The sequence below is a fragment of the Oncorhynchus clarkii genome, chromosome 27 (assembly GCF_045791955.1).
Source record: "Oncorhynchus clarkii lewisi isolate Uvic-CL-2024 chromosome 27, UVic_Ocla_1.0, whole genome shotgun sequence".
Lineage (NCBI taxonomy): Eukaryota > Metazoa > Chordata > Actinopteri > Salmoniformes > Salmonidae > Oncorhynchus > Oncorhynchus clarkii.
In genome coordinates, this window is record NC_092173.1 from 46,546,939 (window position 1) to 46,568,843 (window position 21,905).

Sequence of the window (21,905 nt, forward strand, 5' to 3'; positions counted from 1 at the left end):
CTATGGTCTCAGGTCAAAAGTAGTGTACCCTATTCCCTATAGGGCTCTATGGGCTCAGGTCAAGGTAGTGTATTATATAAGAAATATAGTCCCATTTGGGATGCAACCTATTTTAATGTTAATAACTATGGTAATTTGGTTCTGTTCTAGCAGCAGCACATTAACGAGAGCTATAAGACGCTGCTGTTATCTCCCCTAAACTGTGTGACCTTTGACTGTGCTGCGCCCCATTCAGATGGCTGTAATTACCCTTTGACCCCCTGTGCCTTCCCCTATGACATCGACCTACACGGAACAGAAATGTAAACACAACATGTAACAATTGCATTGATTTTACTGAGTTTACACTTCATATAAAGGAAATCAGCCAACTGAAATAAATTCATTAGGACCTAATCTATGGATGTCACATGACCTGGGAATACAGATATGCATCTGTTGGTTAGAGATACCTTTAAAAAAAATGGGCCTTAGGATCTCGTCACGGTATTTTTGTGCATTAAAATTGCCTTCGATAAAATGCAATTGTGTTCGTTGTCCGTAGCTTATGTCTGCCCCATACCATAACCCCACCACCACCATGGGGCACTCTGTTCACAACGTTGACATGAGCAAACCGCTCGCCCACACGACACCATACACATGGTCTGCGTTTGTGAGGCTGGTTGGCCGTACTGCCAAATTCTCTAAAACAAAGTTGGAGGTGGCTTATGGTAGATAAATAAACATGACATGCTCTGGCAACAGCTCTGAAGGACATGCCTGCAGTCAGCATGCCAATTGCAGGCTCCCTCAAAACTTGAGACATCTGTGGCATTGTGTTGTATGACAAAACTGCACACTTTTATTGTCCTCAGCACAAGATGCACCTGTGTGATGATTCTTGATATGCCACACCTGTCAGGTGAATGGATTATCTTGGCAAAGGAGAAATGCTCACTAACAGGGATGTAAACAAATTTGTGTTCAACATTTGAGAGAAACAAGCTTTTTGTTCGTATGGAACATTTCTGGGATCTTTTATTTCAGCTCATGAAAGATGGGACCAACACTTTACATGTTGCGTTTATATTTTTGTTCAGGGTACAGTGGAGCAGGTTATCTAGTCTAGACTAGAGGTATATTTAGCACGACAGGGTTTCTACAGACCGAAACAAATTGAATTCTCACCCCTATTGTCCTCACTCGGTGTGAGGACTGGTGTTTCAAACACGTTTAATCAAAGGCACAAACCAACTCCAACCGAACAAAACAAACAGACCCTTTCCACTCAACTCTCCTGTGTTTCTCTTCCTCTGTTTCAGAGTTACTGTGACTGACTTGGCTGTGTTACTGTTGATGCGTAAAGAGAGAGCAAAGTAGCAATCCACCATGGAAGTGAAGGAACGCAGACCGTACCGCTCGCTGACGGCTCGGAGGGACACAGAGCGGCGTTACACCAGCTCCTCAGCGGACAGCGAGGATGGAGGGAAGGTCAACCCTAAAGGTTACAGCTCCAGCGAGACTCTGAAGGCTTTTGATCAGGAGTCCAGGATGGCCGCCTACGGCAGCCGGGTCAAAGACATGGTTCACCACGAGGCAGACGAGTTCTGTCGGCCAGGTGAGGAGCAGACCGTGTATTCATTCATTCAGGGAAAACATTCAAATAAAATTAACAACAATGCATTGGGAATGAATAGAACAGTACTCGGTAGACCTACTGATATTCAGAAGGTTCCTTGTCCTGCAGCAGGGAGAGAGAGATAGAGAATATAGAGAGAGAGTATCATTTCGGCAACAATCATCAATATTTCCTCACACAACTGAGTTGAAAAGAGCCCTGGGACGACATGTTAGTCCAGCCTAAACTCTTCTGAAAAGGAGCCAAATTAACAGGTTTAATGCCCAACCTCCTAACATAGGTATGGCAGACGGCCTAGTGGTTAGAGCATTGGACTAGTAACCCGAAAGGTTGCAAGATCGAATCCCGGAGCCGACAAGGTCATCTGTTGTTCTGCCTCCTGAACAAGGCAGTTTAACCCACTGTTCCTAGGCCGCCATTCAAAATAAGAATTTGTTGTTAATTGACATTACCTCGTTAAAAACAGGTAGTTCATCAATTTAGATGATTCGTTACCTTCACAATCAATACTTGTCAATACTTATCATACGTTAAAAAATATATTATATTATTCAACATTCAACGAATAAAGAAATGAGGAAAACACTCCTCCACATTGTAGGACGGATGAACCATTGAATTACTTACTGCACCTTGCTGGATATCTAAGTGCACGTGTGTCACCCCCATAGAGAGGCTTTTATTCTCTATTTTGGTTAGGCCATGGTGTGACTAGGGTGGGCATTCTAGTTTCGTTATTTCTATGTTTTCAATTTCTTTGTGTTTAGCCAAGTGTGGTTCTCAATCAGAGGCAGCTGTCTATCGTTGTCTCTGATTGAGAATCATATTTAGGCAGCCTTTTTCCCACCTGTGTTTTGTGGGTAGTTGTTTTCTGGATAGTTTATTGCACCTTACAGATCTGTTTCGTTTTTTTTCACTTTGTTGTTTCACTTTGTTAAGTGTTTTGGTTATTAAAGAATCAAGAACACTTACCACGCTGCGTTTTGGTCCGATTCTCATTACGACGAGAGCCGTGACGACGTGATCGGCATCCTAATCAGTCCACCAACACTCCACGTTGGTGAGTACAGGTCGCTGAAACAATGGGTGATTCTCAATTTGGATAAAAGTCTGTCCTCTCCTCGACTCCTCCGTCCTCTTCTCCTCCGTTACCCAGAAAAAGTGGTTGAGTGGTCGAGGAGAGTGTAATTTAGTTAGTAGTTCTCCTCACCTCGATAGTCCCTCTACTACTAAAATGTATCTTTCAGAGGTTTGAAATCTGCCCCTTTTGAATCAGCTGTTGTTTACTGGGAGGAGAAAAGCAGACATTTAAAAACACTACTTATCCTTCATCTAGAAAATGTTTTGCACAACTAGCTACATTCCTAGCTTTTTATTGCATTACACATTACCTCCCCTGTAAACGTCATTAACCTGATGACCAGCTAGCGAAGGGGATACCTCCCCTGTAATAAACGTCATTAACCTGGTGACGAGGTAGCGTAGGGGAAACCTCCCCTGTAAACGTCATTAACCTGATGACGCGCTATCCCAGGGGATACTTCCCCTGTAATAAACATCATTAACCTGATGACGAGCTAGCGTAGGGGAAACCTCCCCTGTAAACGTCATTAACCTGATGACCAGCTAGCGTAGGGGATACCTCCCCTGTAATAAACGTCATTAACCTGGTGAAGAGGTAGCGTAGGGGAAACCTCCCCTGTAAACGTCATTAACCTGATGACCAGCTAGCGTAGGGGATACCTCCCCTGTAATAAACGTAATTAACCTGGTGACGAGGTAGCGTAGGGGAAACCTCCCCTGTAAACGTCATTAACCTGATGATGAGCTAGCGTAGGGGATACCTCCCCTGTAATAAACGTCATTAACCTGGTGACGAGCTAGCGTAGGGGAAACCTCCCCTGTAAACGTCATTAACCTGATGACCAGCTAGCGTAGGGGATACCTCCCCTGTAATAAACGTCATTAACCTGGTGACGAGGTAGCGTAGGGGAAACCTCCCCTGTAAACGTCATTAACCTGATGATGAGCTAGCGTAGGGGATACCTCCCCTGTAAACATCATTAACCTGATGACGCGCTAGCGTAGGGGAAACCTCCCCTGTAAACGTCATTAACCTGATGATGAGCTAGCGTAGGGGATACCTCCCCTGTAAACATCATTAACCTGATGACGCGCTAGCGTAGGGGATACCTCCCCTGTAAACGTCATTAACCTGATGACGCGCTAGCGTAGGGGATACCTCCCCTGTAAACGTCATTAACCTGATGACGCGCTAGCGTAGGGGATACCTCCCCTGTAAACGTCATTAACCTGATGACGAGCTAGCGTAGGGGATACCTCCCCTGTAAACATCATTAACCTGATGACGAGCTAGCGTAGGGGATACCTCCCCTGTAAACATCATTAACCTGATGACGAGCTAGCCCAGGGGATACCTCCCCTGTAAACATCATTAACCTGATGACGAGCTAGCGTAGGGGATACCTCCCCTGTAAACGTCATTAACCGCAGGAGATTCTAATTTCATACAAGCGTAGTTGTTTCCTCTCCTCGAGCAAAACAAATTGAGATTCTCCCAAAGTAACGTACATCTGAAATAATCAATGTTACAGGTTACTTCTTGCGATCTTCTACATCACACATGTCTATCAATCGAAATATGGTTATACACGCTAGTAACAAGAACAAACATTTAGCAATCTGTGTTTGGCGCGCCATCAGTTGATAGAAATGGAGTCCGATGTCTGTGATGGGTGCTCTGCGGTGCGTATCGTCACAATATGATTAAGCAATTTAAAAAAAATACAAATTAAAAAAAGAGATTTGTTTCTAACAGAATCAATTCAGCGTCATTGTACTGTGCTGTTATTCGATATGGTTGTTGATGCTCATGTAGCAGTGCACGGTAACCAAAAACAATATAATGAAGGCTCTTGCCTGCTCACGACATTCCCCGCATCACATCCTTACAACAACAATCATCCCCCACGAGAGGATTCTATTCAGGGCAAAGAAGTGATTCGATTATTATGATTATTATGATTTTTATTTTTATACAGTGACTTCAGAAAGTATTCAGACCCTTTCATGTTACAACCTTATTCTAAAATGGATGAAAGTATTTGTTTTCCTCATCAATCTACACACAATACCCCATAATGACATCACAATACCCCATAATGACATCACAATACCCCGTAATGACATCACAATACCCCATAATGACTTCACAATACCCCGTAATGACATCACAATACCCCATAATGACATCACAATACCCCATAATGACATCACAATACCCCGTAATGACATCACAATACCCCATAATGACATCACAATACCCCATAATGACATCACAATACCCCATAATGACATCACAATACCCCATAATGACATCACAATACCCCATAATGACATCACAATACCCCATAATGACATCACAATACCCCGTAATGACATCACAATACCCCATAATGACTTCTCAATACCCCGTAATGACATCACAATACCCCATAATGACATCACAATACCCCATAATGACATCACAATACCCCGTAATGACATCACAATACCCCATAATGACATCACAATACCCCGTAATGACATCACAATACCCCGTAATGACATCACAATACCCCATAATGACATCACAATACCCCATAATGACATCACAATACCCCGTAATGACATCACAATACCCCGTAATGACATCACAATACCCCGTAATGACATCACAATACCCCGTAATGACAAAGAAAAAAAACAGGTTTTTATAAATGTTTGTAAATTTAGGGTTAGGAGGGCCGTAGGGGTTGGGACGGCTGTAGCGGTTAGGACGGCCGTAGGGGTTGGGACGGCTGTAGCGGTTAGGACGGCCGTAGGGGTTGGGACGGCCGTAGGGGTTAGGACGGCTGTAGGGGTTAGGAGGGCTGTAGGAGTAGGAAGGCTGCAGGGGGAGATAAGGAGGGACCTATATCTGATGCTTCCCTGATGTCTTATGACCTTCTAGGGTCTGCATCCCAAATGGCACCCTATTCCCTATATCGTGCCCCTATCGGCCCTGGTCAAAAAATAGTGCACCATGTAGAGAATGGGGTGCCATTTGGGACACAGCTGTAATGAGTGGAGCGGTGATCTGAGAACACCTGCTCGTAAAGCCACACCGTGGATGTTAAATGTATAGGAAGGAGTAGCACTGGAAGCAGCGTAAGTCTGTGTAACTACAGCATTATGTAGGCTCTTACTGTCCCATTCCCCTCTCTGATGTTGCACAATGTTATGGACCTCACAGTACACCATCTTGTCTGTATTGTACTGATTATTTACAAATGTGCATACCTTTTCTCTTCTCTTTCTATCTTTCTGTCTGTCTGTGTCTATTGTACCTGTCCTCCTCCAGGAGCAGATTTCTCTCTCAGAGACCTAGGTTTCGGGGATCCTCTCCCTCCTCACGTGGCGTCATACCGTGACGACCTGGGTCTTGGTTCTGGTGGTGGTTTGGGCATGGGTCTGCCTCACCGTGACTACTCTGTGAGCATGTGCTCGGACGCCGACACGGAGCCGGACGGGGTCATGTCCCCGGAGCACGTTGTTAGACTGTGGGGTCGCAACACCAAGTCAGGACGCAGCTCCTGCCTGTCCAGCAGGGCCAACTCCAATCTGACACTCACAGACACCGAGCATGAGAACACCGAGAACGGTAGGGAACTGAAGCTTTCAACTTTATGCTATAGGATAACCACTTTTGGGTCTCTTGCTTTGCTACTGTATGTGTCTTGTTGCTTTACCTACTTATTAGATGTATGGGAAATGGATGTATTGCTGAACATGAAAGCACCGAGAATGGTAAGGCTGCTTCACCTTTAGGACCTTAATGAACTGGATATTATACCTTGGATAGAACTGGATAGAACTGGATATTATACCTTGGATAGAACTGGATAGAACTGGATATTATACCTTGGATAGACTGGATGTACCGTGTGTGCGCATACTACTACACAGGATCCATCAGATAAACAGAACTACTACCCACTTTAACAGGTGTGGAATATCAATAATCTGATTAAACAGCATGATCATTACACAGGTGCACTTTGTGCTGTGGACAATGAAAGTATGCAGTTTTGCCACACTACACAATGCCACAGATGTCTTAAGTTTTGAGAGAGCGTAGAATTGGCATGCTGACTGCAGGAATGTCCACCAGAGCTGTTGGCATAGAATTGAATGTTTATTTCTCTACCAATAAGCCGCCTCCAATGTCGTTTTAGAGATTTTGGCAGTACGGCCAACCGACCTCACAACCGCAGACCATGTGTAAAGAGTGGTGTGGGCGAGAAGTTTGTTGACGTCAACATTGTGAGCAGTGCCCCATGGTGGCGGTGGGGTTATGGTATGGGCAGACACAAGCTACGGACAACAAACGTAATTGCGTTTTATCGATTGGCTATTTGAATGCACAAAAATACTGCAAAGTAATCCTGAGGCCCGTTGTGAGGCCTGTTGTGAGGCCCGTTGTGAGGCCCAGTGTGAGGCCAATGGGCCTCAGGATCCTATTGCAGTATTTTTGTGCATTCAAATTGCCAATCGATGAAAGGCAATTATGTTTGTTGTCCTTAGTTTATGCCTGCCCATACCATATTTTTTTTTAAAGGTATCTCTAACCAACAGATGCCTATCTGTATTCCCAGGTCATGTGACATCCATAGATTAGGTCCTAATGAATTTATTTCAGTTGGCTGATTTCCTTTATATGAAGTGTAAACTCAGTAAAAATCAATGAAATTGTTACATGTTGTGTTTACATTTCTGTTCCGTGTAGGTCGATGTCATAGGGGAAGGCACAGGGGGTCAAAGGGTAATTACAGCCATCTGAATGGGGCGCAGCACAGTCAAAGGTCACACAGTTTAGGGGAGATAACAGCAGCGTCTTATAGCTCTCGTTAATGTGCTGCTACTTAACTACTACATACCGGATCAATGTGTGTTTAGTGTTGATGGGTTAAAATCTGAATTATGTAGCGATTAATTATTCTAGAACTCAAGAATTATGTAGCGATTAATTATTCTAGAACTCAAGAATTATGTAGTGAGGCATTATTCTAGAACCCAAGAATTATGTTGTGATGAATTATTCTAGAACCCAATGCTGTTTCCTCTTCTTCTTAACTCTTTGCCCTCTAGAAATATGTATTGAATTGGCATTGTGCCACATTGTCCTTGAGATCAGCAAGACTCAAGAGAGACTAATTTACATATTGAGACTTCTTATTAATTGTTGAATAATTTATTAGGTAGTGATACTCTATGGCATTTACCCTGGTATGCAACTACATCATTTTTAAGATGAAAGTGACGACCATTTCCTTTTTGTGCAGTGTTTCTCTTAGGCTGTAAGCTGCCCGACCGATACAATTCTATCTCTGTTTTCCCCAACCTAAAGAATTTGGATTTGGGTCGCTTGGAAAATAATCCATGGGGGTCACTGTGCTATTTGTCCACCAGGAGACGGACCTATTACAGTCTGACCAGAGTGTACGACCCAGGAGACAGATCTATTACAGCCTAACCAGAGTGTACGACCCAGGAGACGGACCTATTACAGTCTGACCGGAGTGTACGACCCAGGAGACAGACCTATTACAGTCTGACCAGAGTGTACGACCCAGGAGACAGACCTATTACAGTCTGACCGGAGTGTACGACCCAGGAGACGGACCTATTACAGTCTGACCGGAGTGTACGACCCAGGAGACAGACCTATTACAGTCTGACCAGAGTGTACGACCCAGGAGACAGACCTATTACAGTCTGACCGGAGTGTACGACCCAGGAGACGGACCTATTACAGTCTGACCGGAGTGTACGACCCAGGAGACGGACCTATTACAGTCTGACCAGAGTGTACGACCCAGGAGACGGACCTATTACAGTCTGACCGGAGTGTACGACCCAGGAGACGGACCTATTACAGTCTGACCGGAGTGTACGACCCAGGAGACAGATCTATTACAGTCTGACCAGAGTGTACGACCCAGGAGACAGACCTATTACAGTCTGACCGGAGTGTACGACCCAGGAGACGGACCTATTACAGTCTGACCGGAGTGTACGACCCAGGAGACGGACCTATTACAGTCTGACCGGAGTGTACGACCCAGGAGACAGACCTATTACAGTCTGACAGGAGTGTACGACCCAGGAGACGGACCTATTACAGTCTGACCGGAGTGTACGACCCAGGAGACAGATCTATTACAGTCTGACCGGAGTGTACGACCCAGGAGACGGACCTATTACAGTCTGACCGGAGTGTACGACCCAGGAGACGGACCTATTACAGTCTGACCAGAGTGTACGACCCAGGAGACGGACCTATTACAGTCTGACCGGAGTGTGCGACCCAGGAGACAGACCTATTACAGTCTGACCAGAGTGTACGACCCAGGAGACAGATCTATTACAGTCTGACCAGAGTGTACGACCCAGGAGATATACCTATTACAGTCTGACCGGAGTGTACGACCCAGGAGACAGATCTATTACAGTCTGACCAGAGTGTACGACCCAGGATACAGACCTATTACAACCTGACCAGAGTGTACGACCCAGGAGACAGACCAATTGCAGCCTGACCAGAGTGTACGACCCAGGAGACAGATCTATTACAGCCTGACCAGAGTGTACGACCCAGGATACAGACCTATTACAACCTGACCAGCGTGTACGACCCAGGAGACAGACCCATTGCAGCCTGACCAGAGTGTACGACCCAGGAGACAGACCCATTGCAGCCTGACCAGAGTGTACGACCCAGGATACAGATCTATTACAGCCTGACCAGAGTGTACGACCCAGGATACAGATCTATTACAGCCTGACCAGAGTGTACGACCCAGGATACAGATCTATTACAGCCTGACCAGAGTGTACGACCCAGGATACAGATCTATTACAACCTGACCAGAGTGTACGACCCAGGAGACAGACCTATTACAACCTGACCAGAGTGTACGACCCAGGAGACAGACCTATTACAACCTGACCAGAGTGTACGACCCAGGATACAGATCTATTACAGCCTGACCAGAGTGTACGACCCAGGATACAGATCTATTACAGCCTGACCAGAGTGTACGACCCAGGAGACAGACCCATTACAGCCTGACCAGAGTGTACGACCCTGGATACAGATCTATTACAACCTGACCAGAGTGTACGACCCTGGAGACAGATCTATTACAGCCTGACCAGAGTGTACGACCCAGGAGACAGATCTATTACAGCATGACCAGAGTGTACGACCCAGGAGACAGATCTATTACAGCCTGACCAGAGTGTACGACCCAGGATACAGACCCATTGCAGCCTGACCAGAGTGTACGACCCAGGATACAGACCTATTACAACCTGACCAGATGAATCATGACAGGTTCCTTTAATATCTGTTTATAAACTTTAGAGAAGAAAATGTCTCTGAGAGAAGAAAATCCTTGAGTGTTTGACCTCTCCAGAACTGATATTAAACCTTAATGACATGATATGGTAATAAAGTAATAGCCATATTATATTCTCTTCTGTGACACAGTGACTGGCTGCATCCCAAACGCCACCCTGTTAATGGCACCCTGTTGGCTGTTGCCTACACAGGGCACCCATAGGGCTCTGGTCCAAAGGAGTGCACTAAAAAAAGGGAATTAGGGTGCCATAGGGCTCTGGTCCAAAGTAATGCACTATAAAGGGGAATAGGGTGCCATTTGGGACGCACATATAGTGGGGATTTATATGACGTGGTGGTTATGAGGCGTGTACGAGTGGACACGGATGACTAGGCTCGGCGCGTGGCAGCTTGGTGACAGAGGCAGAAAAAGACAGGAAGGGATGTAGCTTTTCTCTTATCCATCTTATCCATCTTATCCCTCTTATCCCTCTTATCCCTCTTAACCATCTTATCCAACTTATCCATCTTATCCATCTTAACCATCTTATCCATCTTAACCATCTTATCCATCTTATCCATCTTAACCATCTTAACCATCTTATCCATCTTAACGATCTTATCCATCTTAACCATCTTAACCATCTTATCCATCTTAACCATCTTATCCATCTGAACCATCTGAACCATCTTAACCATCTTAACCATCTTATCCATCTTATCCATCTTAACCATCTTAACCATCTTATCCATGTTATCCATCTCTCCAGCTCTCTGTTTTTCTGCCGGCATCCGAAAGGGCACCTTTGTTCCCTATATAGTGCACTACTGTTGACCATGGGCTCTGGTGCACTCTATATAGGGAACAAGGTGCCGTTGGGGACTCAAACTCTGTCTCTCTGAGGCTTGACGCTGCTAAATTGCCCCCCAGGGCCCAGTGAGTCTCTGTGCTAGCATAGAAGTTAATTGCGCTCTGGGAAAGTGTCAAGATGAAACATGTCAAGTCTGAACCTGATTGATTCTGTGTGTGCTGTGGAAGCATCCAGCACAATACCTGACTGTCTGGTTGAGCATGTGTGGGCTGTGGAAGCATCCAGCACAATACCTGACTGTCTGGTTGGGCCTGTGTGGGCTGTGGAAGCATCCAGCACAATATCTGACTGTCTGATTGAGCCTGTGTGTGCTGTGGAAGCATCCAGCACAATACCTGACTGTCTGGTTGGGCCTGTGTGGGCTGTGGAAGCATCCAGCACAATACCTGACTGTCTGATTGAGCCTGTGTGAGCTGTGGAAGCATCCAGCACAATACCGACTGTCTAGTTGAGCCTGTGTGTGCTGTGGAAGCATCCAGCACAATACCTGACTGTCTAGTTGGGCCTGTGTGGGCTGTGGAAGCATCCAGCACAATACCTGACTGTCCGGTTGGGCCTGTGTGGGCTGTGGAAGCATCCAGCACAATAACTGACTGTCTGGTTGAGCCTGTGTGTGCTGTGGAAGCATCCAGCACAATACCTGACTGTCTGAAGAATGCTTTCTTCTATGTCTCAACAAACAAGTTTCCTGAAATCAATAATTTACTATTAACAGATGACATTTATATTCTGACTATCTCTGAAACTCACTTAGATAATACCTGTCTGAACCTGATTGATTCTGTGTGTGCTGTGGAAGCATCCAGCACAATACCTGACTGTCTGGTTGAGCATGTGTGGGCTGTGGAAGCATCCAGCACAATACCTGAATGTCTGGTTGAGCCTGTGTGGGCTGTGGAAGCATCCAGCACAATACCTGACTGTCTGGTTGGGCCTGTGTGTGCTGTGGAAGCATCCAGCACAATACCTGACTGTCTGGTTGGGCCTGTGTGTGCTGTGGAAGCATCCAGCACAATACCTGACTGTCTGGTTGGGTCTGTGTGAGCTGTGGAAGCATCCAGCACAATACCTGACTGTCTGGTTGGGCCTGTGTGGGCTGTGGAAGAATCCAGCACAATACTGACTGTCTGGTTGGGCCTGTGTGGGCTGTGGAAGAATCCAGCACAATACTGACTGTCTGGTTGAGCTTATGTGGGCTGTGGAAGCATCCAGCACAATACCTGACTGTCTGGTTGGGCCTGTGTGAGCTGTGGAAGCATCCAGCACAATACCGAATGTCTAGTTGAGCCTGTGTGTGCTGTGGAAGCATCCAGCACAATACCTGACTGTCTGGTTGAGCCTGTGTGTGCTGTGGAAGCATCCAGCACAATACCTGACTGTCTGGTTGGGCCTGTGTGGGCTGTGGAAGCATCCAGCACAATATCTGACTGTCTGATTGAGCCTGTGTGTGCTGTGGAAGCATCCAGCACAATACCTGACTGTCTGGTTGGGCCTGTGTGGGCTGTGGAAGCATCCAGCACAATACCTGACTGTCTGATTGAGCCTGTGTGAGCTGTGGAAGCATCCAGCACAATACCGACTGTCTAGTTGAGCCTGTGTGTGCTGTGGAAGCATCCAGCACAATACCTGACTGTCTAGTTGGGCCTGTGTGGGCTGTGGAAGCATCCAGCACAATACCTGACTGTCCGGTTGGGCCTGTGTGGGCTGTGGAAGCATCCAGCACAATAACTGACTGTCTGGTTGAGCCTGTGTGTGCTGTGGAAGCATCCAGCACAATACCTGACTGTCTGAAGAATGCTTTCTTCTATGTCTCAACAAACAAGTTTCCTGAAATCAATAATTTACTATTAACAGATGACATTTATATTCTGACTATCTCTGAAACTCACTTAGATAATACCTGTGATGAAACAGTGGTAGACATACATGGTTATAACATCTACAGAAAAGACAGAAATTCCAAATATGGAGGTGTTGCTGTTTATGTTCAGAACCTCATTCCTGTAAAGATTACAGAGGATCTCATGTTAAATACTGTTGTAGTAATATGGCTACAGGTTCATCTGCCTCACATAAAGCCCCTTCTGGTGGGAAGCTGCTATAGACAATCAGTATCTGGATAATGTTAAATACTGTTGAAGTAATCTGGCTACAGGTTCATCTGCCTCACCTAAAGCCCATTCTGGTGGGAAGCTGCTATAGACCACCAAGTGTTAACAGTCAGTATCTGGATAACATGTGAAATGCTTGATAATGTATGTGATATCAACAGAGAGGTATATTTTCTGGGTGATTTAAATATTGACTGGGTATCATCAAGCTGCCCACTCAAGGAAAAAGCTTCAAACTGTAACCAGTAGCTGCAACCTGGATCAGGTTATCAGTCAACCTACCAGGGTAGTTACAAACAGCACAGGAATGACATCATCAACATGTATTGATCACATCTTTACTAACGCTGCAGATATCTGCTTTAAAACAGTATCCAAATCCATAGGATGTAGTGATCACAACATAGTAGCCATATCCTGGAAATCCACAGTTCCAAAGGCTGGGCCTAATATAGTGTATAAGAGGTCAGGCTGGGCCTAATATAGTGTATAAGAGGTCAGGCTGGGCCTAATATAGTGTATAAGAGGTCAGGCTGGGCCTAATATAGTGTATAAGAGGTCAGGCAGGCTAGGCCTAATATAGTGTATAAGAGGTCAGGCTGGGCCTAATATAGTGTAGTGTCTGTGGTGTGTAATGAGGAGCAACCAGACGCTGCTGGTCTGTGGTGTGTAATGAGGAGCAACCAGACGCTGCTGGGTCTGTGGTGTGTAATGAGGAGCAACCAGAAGCTGCTGGTCTGTGGTGTGTAATGAGGAGCAACCAGACTCTGCTGGTCTGTGGTGTGTAATGAGGAGCAACCAGACGCTGCTGGTCTGTGGTGTGTAATGAGGAGCAACCAGACACTGCTGGTCTGTGGTGTGTAATGAGGAGCAACCAGACGCTGCTGGGTCTGTGGTGTGTAATGAGGAGCAACCAGACGCTGCTGGGTCTGTGGTGTGTAATGAGGAGCAACCAGACACTGCTGGTCTGTGGTGTGTAATGAGGAGCAACCAGACGCTGCTAGGTCTGTGGTGTGTAATGAGGAGCAACCAGAAGCTGCTGGTCTGTGGTGTGTAATGAGGAGCAACCAGACTCTGCTGGTCTGTGGTGTGTAATGAGGAGCAACCAGACACTGCTGGTCTGTGGTGTGTAATGAGGAGCAACCAGACGCTGCTGGTCTGTGGTGTGTAATGAGGAGCAACCAGACGCTGCTGGGTCTGTGGTGTGTAATGAGGAGCAACCAGACACTGCTGGTCTGTGGTGTGTAATGAGGAGCAACCAGACGCTGCTGGTCTGCGGTGTGTAATGAGGAGCAACCAGACCCTGCTGGTCTGTGGTGTGTAATGAGGAGCAACCAGACACTGCTGGTCTGTGGTGTGTAATGAGGAGCAACCAGACGCTGCTGGGTCTGTGGTGTGTAATGAGGAGCAACCAGACGCTGCTGGGTCTGTGGTGTGTAATGAAGAGCAACCAGACGCTGCTGGTCTGTGGTGTGTAATGAGGAGCAACCAGACACTGCTGGTCTGTGGTGTGTAATGAGGAGCAACCAGACGCTGCTGGTCTGTGGTGTGTAATGAGGAGCAACCAGACGCTGCTGGTCTGTGGTGTGTAATGAGGAGCAACCAGACGCTGCTGGGTCTGTGGTGTGTAATGAGGAGCAACCAGACGCTGCTGGGTCTGTGGTGTGTAATGAGGAGCAACCAGACGCTGCTGGTCTGTGGTGTGTAATGAGGAGCAACCAGACGCTGCTGGGTCTGTGGTGTGTAATGAGGAGCAACCAGACGCTGCTGGTCTGTGGTGTGTAATGAGGAGCAACCAGACGCTGCTGGTCTGTGGTGTGTAATGAGGAGCAACCAGACGCTGCTGGGTCTGTGGTGTGTAATGAGGAGCAACCAGACGCTGCTGGTCTGTGGTGTGTAATGAGGAGCAACCAGACACTGCACTTGACACATTTATGAAAGTGCTTTTTCTAGTTACTAATAAACACGCACCCATTAAGAAAATGACTGTAAAAACTGTTAAATCCCCTTGGATTGATGAGGAATTAAACATTGTATGGTTGCGAGGGATGAGGCAAAAGGAATGGCAAATAAGTCTGGCAGCACAACCGATTGGCAAACTTATTGCAAATGGAGAAATCATGTGACTAAACTGAATTAAAAAGATGAAGAAACTACACTATGAAACAGAGATAAATTATATAAAGAATGATAGTAAAAAGCTTTGGAGCATCTTCAATAAAATTTTCAGAAAAAGGGCAATCTCATCTCCATCATTCATTGAATCAGATGGCTCATTCATCACAAAACCAATTGATATCGCCAACTACTTTAATGAGTTTTTAATTGGCAAGATTAGCAAATTTAGGCATGACATGCCAGCAACAAACGCTGACACTACACATCCAAGTATAACTGACCAAATTATAAAAGACAAGAATTGTCATTTTAAATTCTGTAAAGTTAGTGTGGAAGAGGTGAAACAAGTTTTGTTGTTTATCAACAATGACAAGCCACTGGGGTCTAACAACTTGGATGGAAAATTACTGAGGATAATAGAGGACGATATTACCACTCCTATTTGCCACATCTTCAATCTAAGCCTACTAGAAAGTGTGTGCCCTCAGGCCTGGAGGGAAGCTGAAGTCATTCCTCTACCTAAGAATAGTAAAGCTCCCTTTACTGGCTCAAATAGTTGACCAATCAGCCTGTTACCAACCCTTAGTAAACTTGGTGTTTGACCAGATACAATGCTATTTCACAGTAAACAAATTGACGACAAACGTTCAGCATGCTTATAGGGAAGGACACTCAACAAGCAGCACTTACACAAATGACTGATGATTGGCTGAGAGAATTTGATTATTAAAAGATTGTGGGGGGCTGTTTTGTTAGACTTCAGTGTGTCTTTTGACATTATCGATCATAGTCTGCTGATGGAAAAACGTATGTGTTTTGGCTTTACACCCCCTGCTATAATGTGGATAAAGAGTTACCTGTCTAACAGAACACAGAGGGTGTTCTTTAATGGAAGCCTCTCAAACATAATCCAGGTGAGAATCAGGAAATCCCCAAATTAGCTGTTACTTTTAAAAATCTTAATTAATGTATGTGGATGACTCAACACTATTACACGTCAGCTACTACAGCGACTGAAATGACTGCAACACCACTATACACGACAGCTACTACAGCGACTGAAATGACTGCAACACTCAACACTATACACGACAGCTACTACAGCGACTGAAATGACTGCACCACCACTATACACGACAGCTACTACAGCGACTGAAATGACTGCAACACTCAACACTATACACGACAGCTACTACAGCGACTGTAATGACTGCAACACTCAACACTATACACGACAGCTACTACAGCGGCTGAAATGACTGCAACACTCAACACTATACACGACAGCTACTACAGCGGCTGAAATGACTGCAACACTCAACACTATACACGACAGCTACTACAGCGGCTGAAATGACTGCAACACTCAACACTATACACGACAGCTACTACAGAGACTGTAATGACTGCAACACTCAACACTATACACGACAGCTACTACAGAGACTGTAATGACTGCAACACTCAACACTATACACGACAGCTACTACAGCGGCTGAAATGACTGCAACACTCAACACTATACACGACAGCTACTACAGAGACTGTAATGACTGCAACACTCAACACTATACACGTCAGCTACTACAGAGACTGTAATGACTGCAACACTCAACACTATACACGACAGCTACAACAGCGGCTGAAATGACTGCAACACTCAACACTATACACGACAGCTACTACAGAGACTGTAATGACTGCAACACTCAACACTATACACGACAGCTACTACAGCGACTGAAATGACTGCAACACTCAACACTACACACGACAGCTACTACAGAGACTGTAATGACTGCAACACTCAACACTATACACGACAGCTACTACAGCGGCTGAAATGACTGCAACACTCAACACTATACACGACAGCTACTACAGCGACTGAAATGACTGCAACACTCAACACTATACACGACAGCTACTACAGCGACTGAAATGACTGCAACACTCAACACTATACACGTCAGCTACTACAGAGACTGAAATGACTGCAACACTCAACACTATACACGACAGCTACTACAGAGACTGTAATGACTGCAACACTCAACACTATACACGTCAGCTACTACAGAGACTGTAATGACTGCAACACTCAACACTATACACGTCAGCTACTACAGAGACTGTAATGACTGCAACACTCAACACTATACACGACAGCTACTACAGCGGCTGAAATGACTGCAACACTCAACACTATACACGACAGCTACTACAGCGGCTGAAATGACTGCAACACTCAACACTATACACGACAGCTACTACAGCGGCTGAAATGACTGCAACACTCAACACTATACACGACAGCTACTACAGCGGCTGAAATGACTGCAACACTCAACACTACACACGACAGCTACTACAGAGACTGTAATGACTGCAACACTCAACACTATACACGACAGCTACTACAGAGACTGTAATGACTGCAACACTCAACACTATACACGACAGCTACTACAGAGACTGAAATGACTGCAACACTCAACACTATACACGACAGCTACTACAGAGACTGTAATGACTGCAACACTCAACACTATACACGACAGCTACTACAGAGACTGTAATGACTGCAACACTCAACACTATACACGACAGCTACTACAGTGACTGTAATGACTGCAACACTCAACACTATACACGACAGCTACTACAGAGACTGTAATGACTGCAACACTCAACACTATACACGACAGCTACTACAGCGGCTGAAATGACTGCAACACTCAACACTATACACGACAGCTACTACAGAGACTGAAATGACTGCAACACTCAACACTATACACGACAGCTACTACAGCGGCTGAAATGACTGCAACACTCAACACTATACACGACAGCTACTACAGAGACTGAAATGACTGCAACACTCAACACTATACACGTCAGCTACTACAGAGACTGTAATGACTGCAACACTCAACACTATACACGACAGCTACTACAGAGACTGTAATGACTGCAACACTCAACACTATACACGACAGCTACTACAGAGACTGTAATGACTGCAACACTCAACACTATACACGACAGCTACTACAGCGGCTGAAATGACTGCAACACTCAACACTATACACGACAGCTACTACAGAGACTGTAATGACTGCAACACTCAACACTATACACGACAGCTACTACAGAGACTGTAATGACTGCAACACTCAACACTATACACGACAGCTACTACAGCGGCTGAAATGACTGCAACACTCAACACTATACACGACAGCTACTACAGAGACTGTAATGACTGCAACACTCAACACTATACACGACAGCTACTACAGAGACTGTAATGACTGCAACACTCAACACGACAGCTACTACAGCGGCTGAAATGACTGCAACACTCAACACTATACACGACAGCTACTACAGCGACTGAAATGACTGCAACACTCAACACTATACACGACAGCTACTACAGCGACTGAAATGACTGCAACACTCAACACTATACACGACAGCTACTACAGCGACTGAAATGACTGCACCACCACTATACACGACAGCTACTACAGCGACTGAAATGACTGCAACACTCAACACTATACACGTCAGCTACTACAGAGACTGTAATGACTGCAACACTCAACACTATACACGACAGCTACTACAGCGGCTGAAATGACTGCAACACTCAACACTATACACGACAGCTACTACAGCGACTGAAATGACTGCAACACTCAACACTATACACGTCAGCTACTACAGCGACTGAAATGACTGCACCACCACTATACACGACAGCTACTACAGCGACTGAAATGACTGCAACACTCAACACTATACACGTCAGCTACTACAGCGACTGAAATGACTGCACCACCACTATACACGTCAGCTACTACAGCGACTGAAATGACTGCACCACCACTATACACGACAGCTACTACAGCGACTGAAATGACTGCAACACTCAACACTATACACGACAGCTACTACAGCGACTGAAATGACTGCACCACCACTATACACGACAGCTACTACAGCGACTGAAATGACCCCAACACTCAACACTATACACGACAGCTACTACAGCGACTGAAATGACTGCACCACCACTATACACGTCAGCTACTACAGCGACTGAAATGACTGCACCACCACTATACACGTCAGCTACTACAGCGGCTGAAATGACTGCAACACTCAACAAAGAGCTGCAGTTAGTTTCAAAATGGGAGGCAAGGAATAAGTTAGTCCTAAATATTTATAAAACTAAATGCATTGTATTTGGGACAAATCATTCACTAAACCCTAAACCTCAACTAAATCTTGTAATGAATAATATGGAAATTGAGCAGGTTGAGTTGACTAAACTGCTTGAAGTAACCCTGGATTGTAAACTGTCATGGTCAAAACATATTGATACAACAGTAGCTAAGATGGGGAGAAGTCTGTCCATAATAAAGCACTGCTCTACCTTCTTAACAGCACTATCAACAAGGCAGGTCCTACAGGCCCTAGTTTCTACCTTCTTAACAACACTATCAACATGGCAGGTCCTATCAGCACTAGCAGCACTAGGTCACAGCACTAGGTCACAGCACTAGGTCACAGCACTAGGTCACAGCACTAGGTCACAGCACTAGCAGCACTAGGTCACAGCACTAGGTCACAGCACTTGGTCACAGCACTAGGTCACAGCACTAGGTCACAGCACTAGCAGCACTAGGTCACAGCACTAGGTCACAGCACTAGGTCACAGCACTAGCAGCACTAGGTCACAGCACTAGGTCACAGCACTAGGTCACAGCACTAGGTCACAGTACTAGCAGCACTAGGTCACAGTACTAGCAGCACTAGGTCACAGCACTAGGTCACAGCACTAGGTCACAGCACTAGGTCACAGCACTAGGTCACAGCACTAGCAGCACTAGGTCACAGCACTAGCAGCACTAGGTCACAGCACTAGCAGCACTAGGTCACAGCACTAGGTCACAGCACTAGGTCACAGCACTAGCAGCACTAGGTCACAGCACTAGTGTCACACCCTGACCATAGTTTACTTTGTATGTTTCTATGTTTTGGTTGGTCAGGGTGTGATCTGAGTGGGCATTCTATGTTACATGTCTAGTTTGTCTAGTTCTATGTTCGGCCTGATATGGTTCTCAATCAGAGGCAGGTGTTCGTCATTGTCTCTGATTGGGAACCATATTTAGGTAGCCTGGGTTTCACTGTGTGTTTGTGGGTGATTGTTCCTGTCTATGTGTTTTCACCAGATAGGCTGTTTAGGTTTTCGTTACGTTCATTACGTTCTTTATTTTGTAGTGTTTGTATTGATTCGTGTTTTACGTTTGTTTATTAAAACATGGATCGCAATCGACACGCTGCATTATGGTCCGATCCTTGTTCTACCTCTTCATCAGAGGAGGAGATAGAAGAAAACCGTTACAGAATCACCCACCACCAACGGACCAAGCAGCGTGTCAACAGGCAGCAACAGCAGCGAAAAGTGGAGATACATAGTAAGGATTTCTGGACATGGGAGGAAATCCTCGACGGGAGAGGACCCTGGGCTAAACCAGGGGAGTGTAGCCGCATCAAGGTGCAGCAGGAGAAGAAACAACAGGAGCAGCCCAAAGAGGAGTACAGTATGGAGTATACGACTTGGGAGGAAATAGACAGGTGGGCGGTCGACCCAGGGAGAGTGCCGGAGCCCGCCTGGGATTCAATGGAGCAGTGCGCGGAAGGTTATCAGAGAATGGAGTTGGCGAAGCAGGCACGGCGGCGCGGAAGGAAGCCCGAGAGGCAGCCCCAAAAATTTCTTGGGGGGGGGCTAACAGGGAGTATGGCTACGCCAGGTAGGAGACCTGCGCAAACTCCCTGTGCTTACCGGGGGGCTAGAGAGACCGGACAGGCACCGTGTTATGCAGTGGTGCGCACGGTGTCTCCAGTGCGGGTGCATAGCCCGGTGCGGTATATTCCAGCTCCACGTGTCGGCCGGGCTAGATTGAGCGTCGAGCCTAATGCCATGAAGCCGGCTCTACGCAGCTGGTCCCCAGTGCGTCTCCTTGGGCCGGCTTACATGGCACCAGCCTTGCGCTCCGTGTCTCCGGTTCGCCTGCATAGCCCAGTGCGGGCTATTCCACCTCGCCGCACTGGCAGGGCGACCGTGAGCATTCAACCAGGTAAGGTTGGGCAGGCTCGGTGCTCAAGAGCTCCAGTGCGCCTGCACGGTCCGGTTTTTCCAGTACCACCTCCACACCCCAGCCCTCCGGTAGCAGCTCCCCGCACCAGGCTTCCTGTGCGTGTCCTCGGCCCAGTACCACCAGTGCCAGCACCACGCATCAGGCCTACAGTGCGCCTCGCCTGTCCAGCGCTGTCGGAGCCCTCCTCCTCTCCAGCGCTGTCGGAGTCTCCCGCCTGTTTAGCGCTGTCAGAGCTTTCCGCCTCTACAGCGCTGCCGGAGTCTCCCGCCTGTTCAGAACTGCCAGTCTGCATGGAGCTGCCAGTCAGCATAGAGCTGCCAGTCTGCAAGGAGCTGCCAGTCTGCAAGGAGCTGCCAGTCTGCAAGGAGCTGCCAGTCTGCAAGGAGCTGCCAGTCTGCATAAACCTGCCAGTCTGCAAGGAGCCGCCAGAGCTGCCAGTCTGCAGGATGCCGCCAAAGCTGCCAGTCTGCAAGGAGCCGCCAGAGCTGCCAGTCTGCAAGGAGCCGCCAGAGATGCCAGTTAGCATGGAGCAGCCAGGGCCGCCAGTCAGCATGGAGCAGCCAG

At 46.5% G+C, this 21,905-nt stretch overlaps 1 protein-coding gene across 1 annotated transcript in view; it reads left to right on the forward strand.

Moving 5' to 3' along the window:
- Positions 1-1,371: 1,371 nt before the first annotated feature.
- LOC139385837 (teneurin transmembrane protein 4) overlaps positions 1,372-21,905 on the forward strand; it is a 523,395-nt gene continuing 502,861 nt past the window's right edge. The window contains exons 1-2 of the mRNA XM_071131087.1: positions 1,372-1,600; positions 6,024-6,323. Of these exons, the coding sequence (XP_070987188.1) occupies positions 1,372-1,600; positions 6,024-6,323 (529 nt within the window). The remainder of the gene's footprint in view (positions 1,601-6,023; positions 6,324-21,905) is intronic.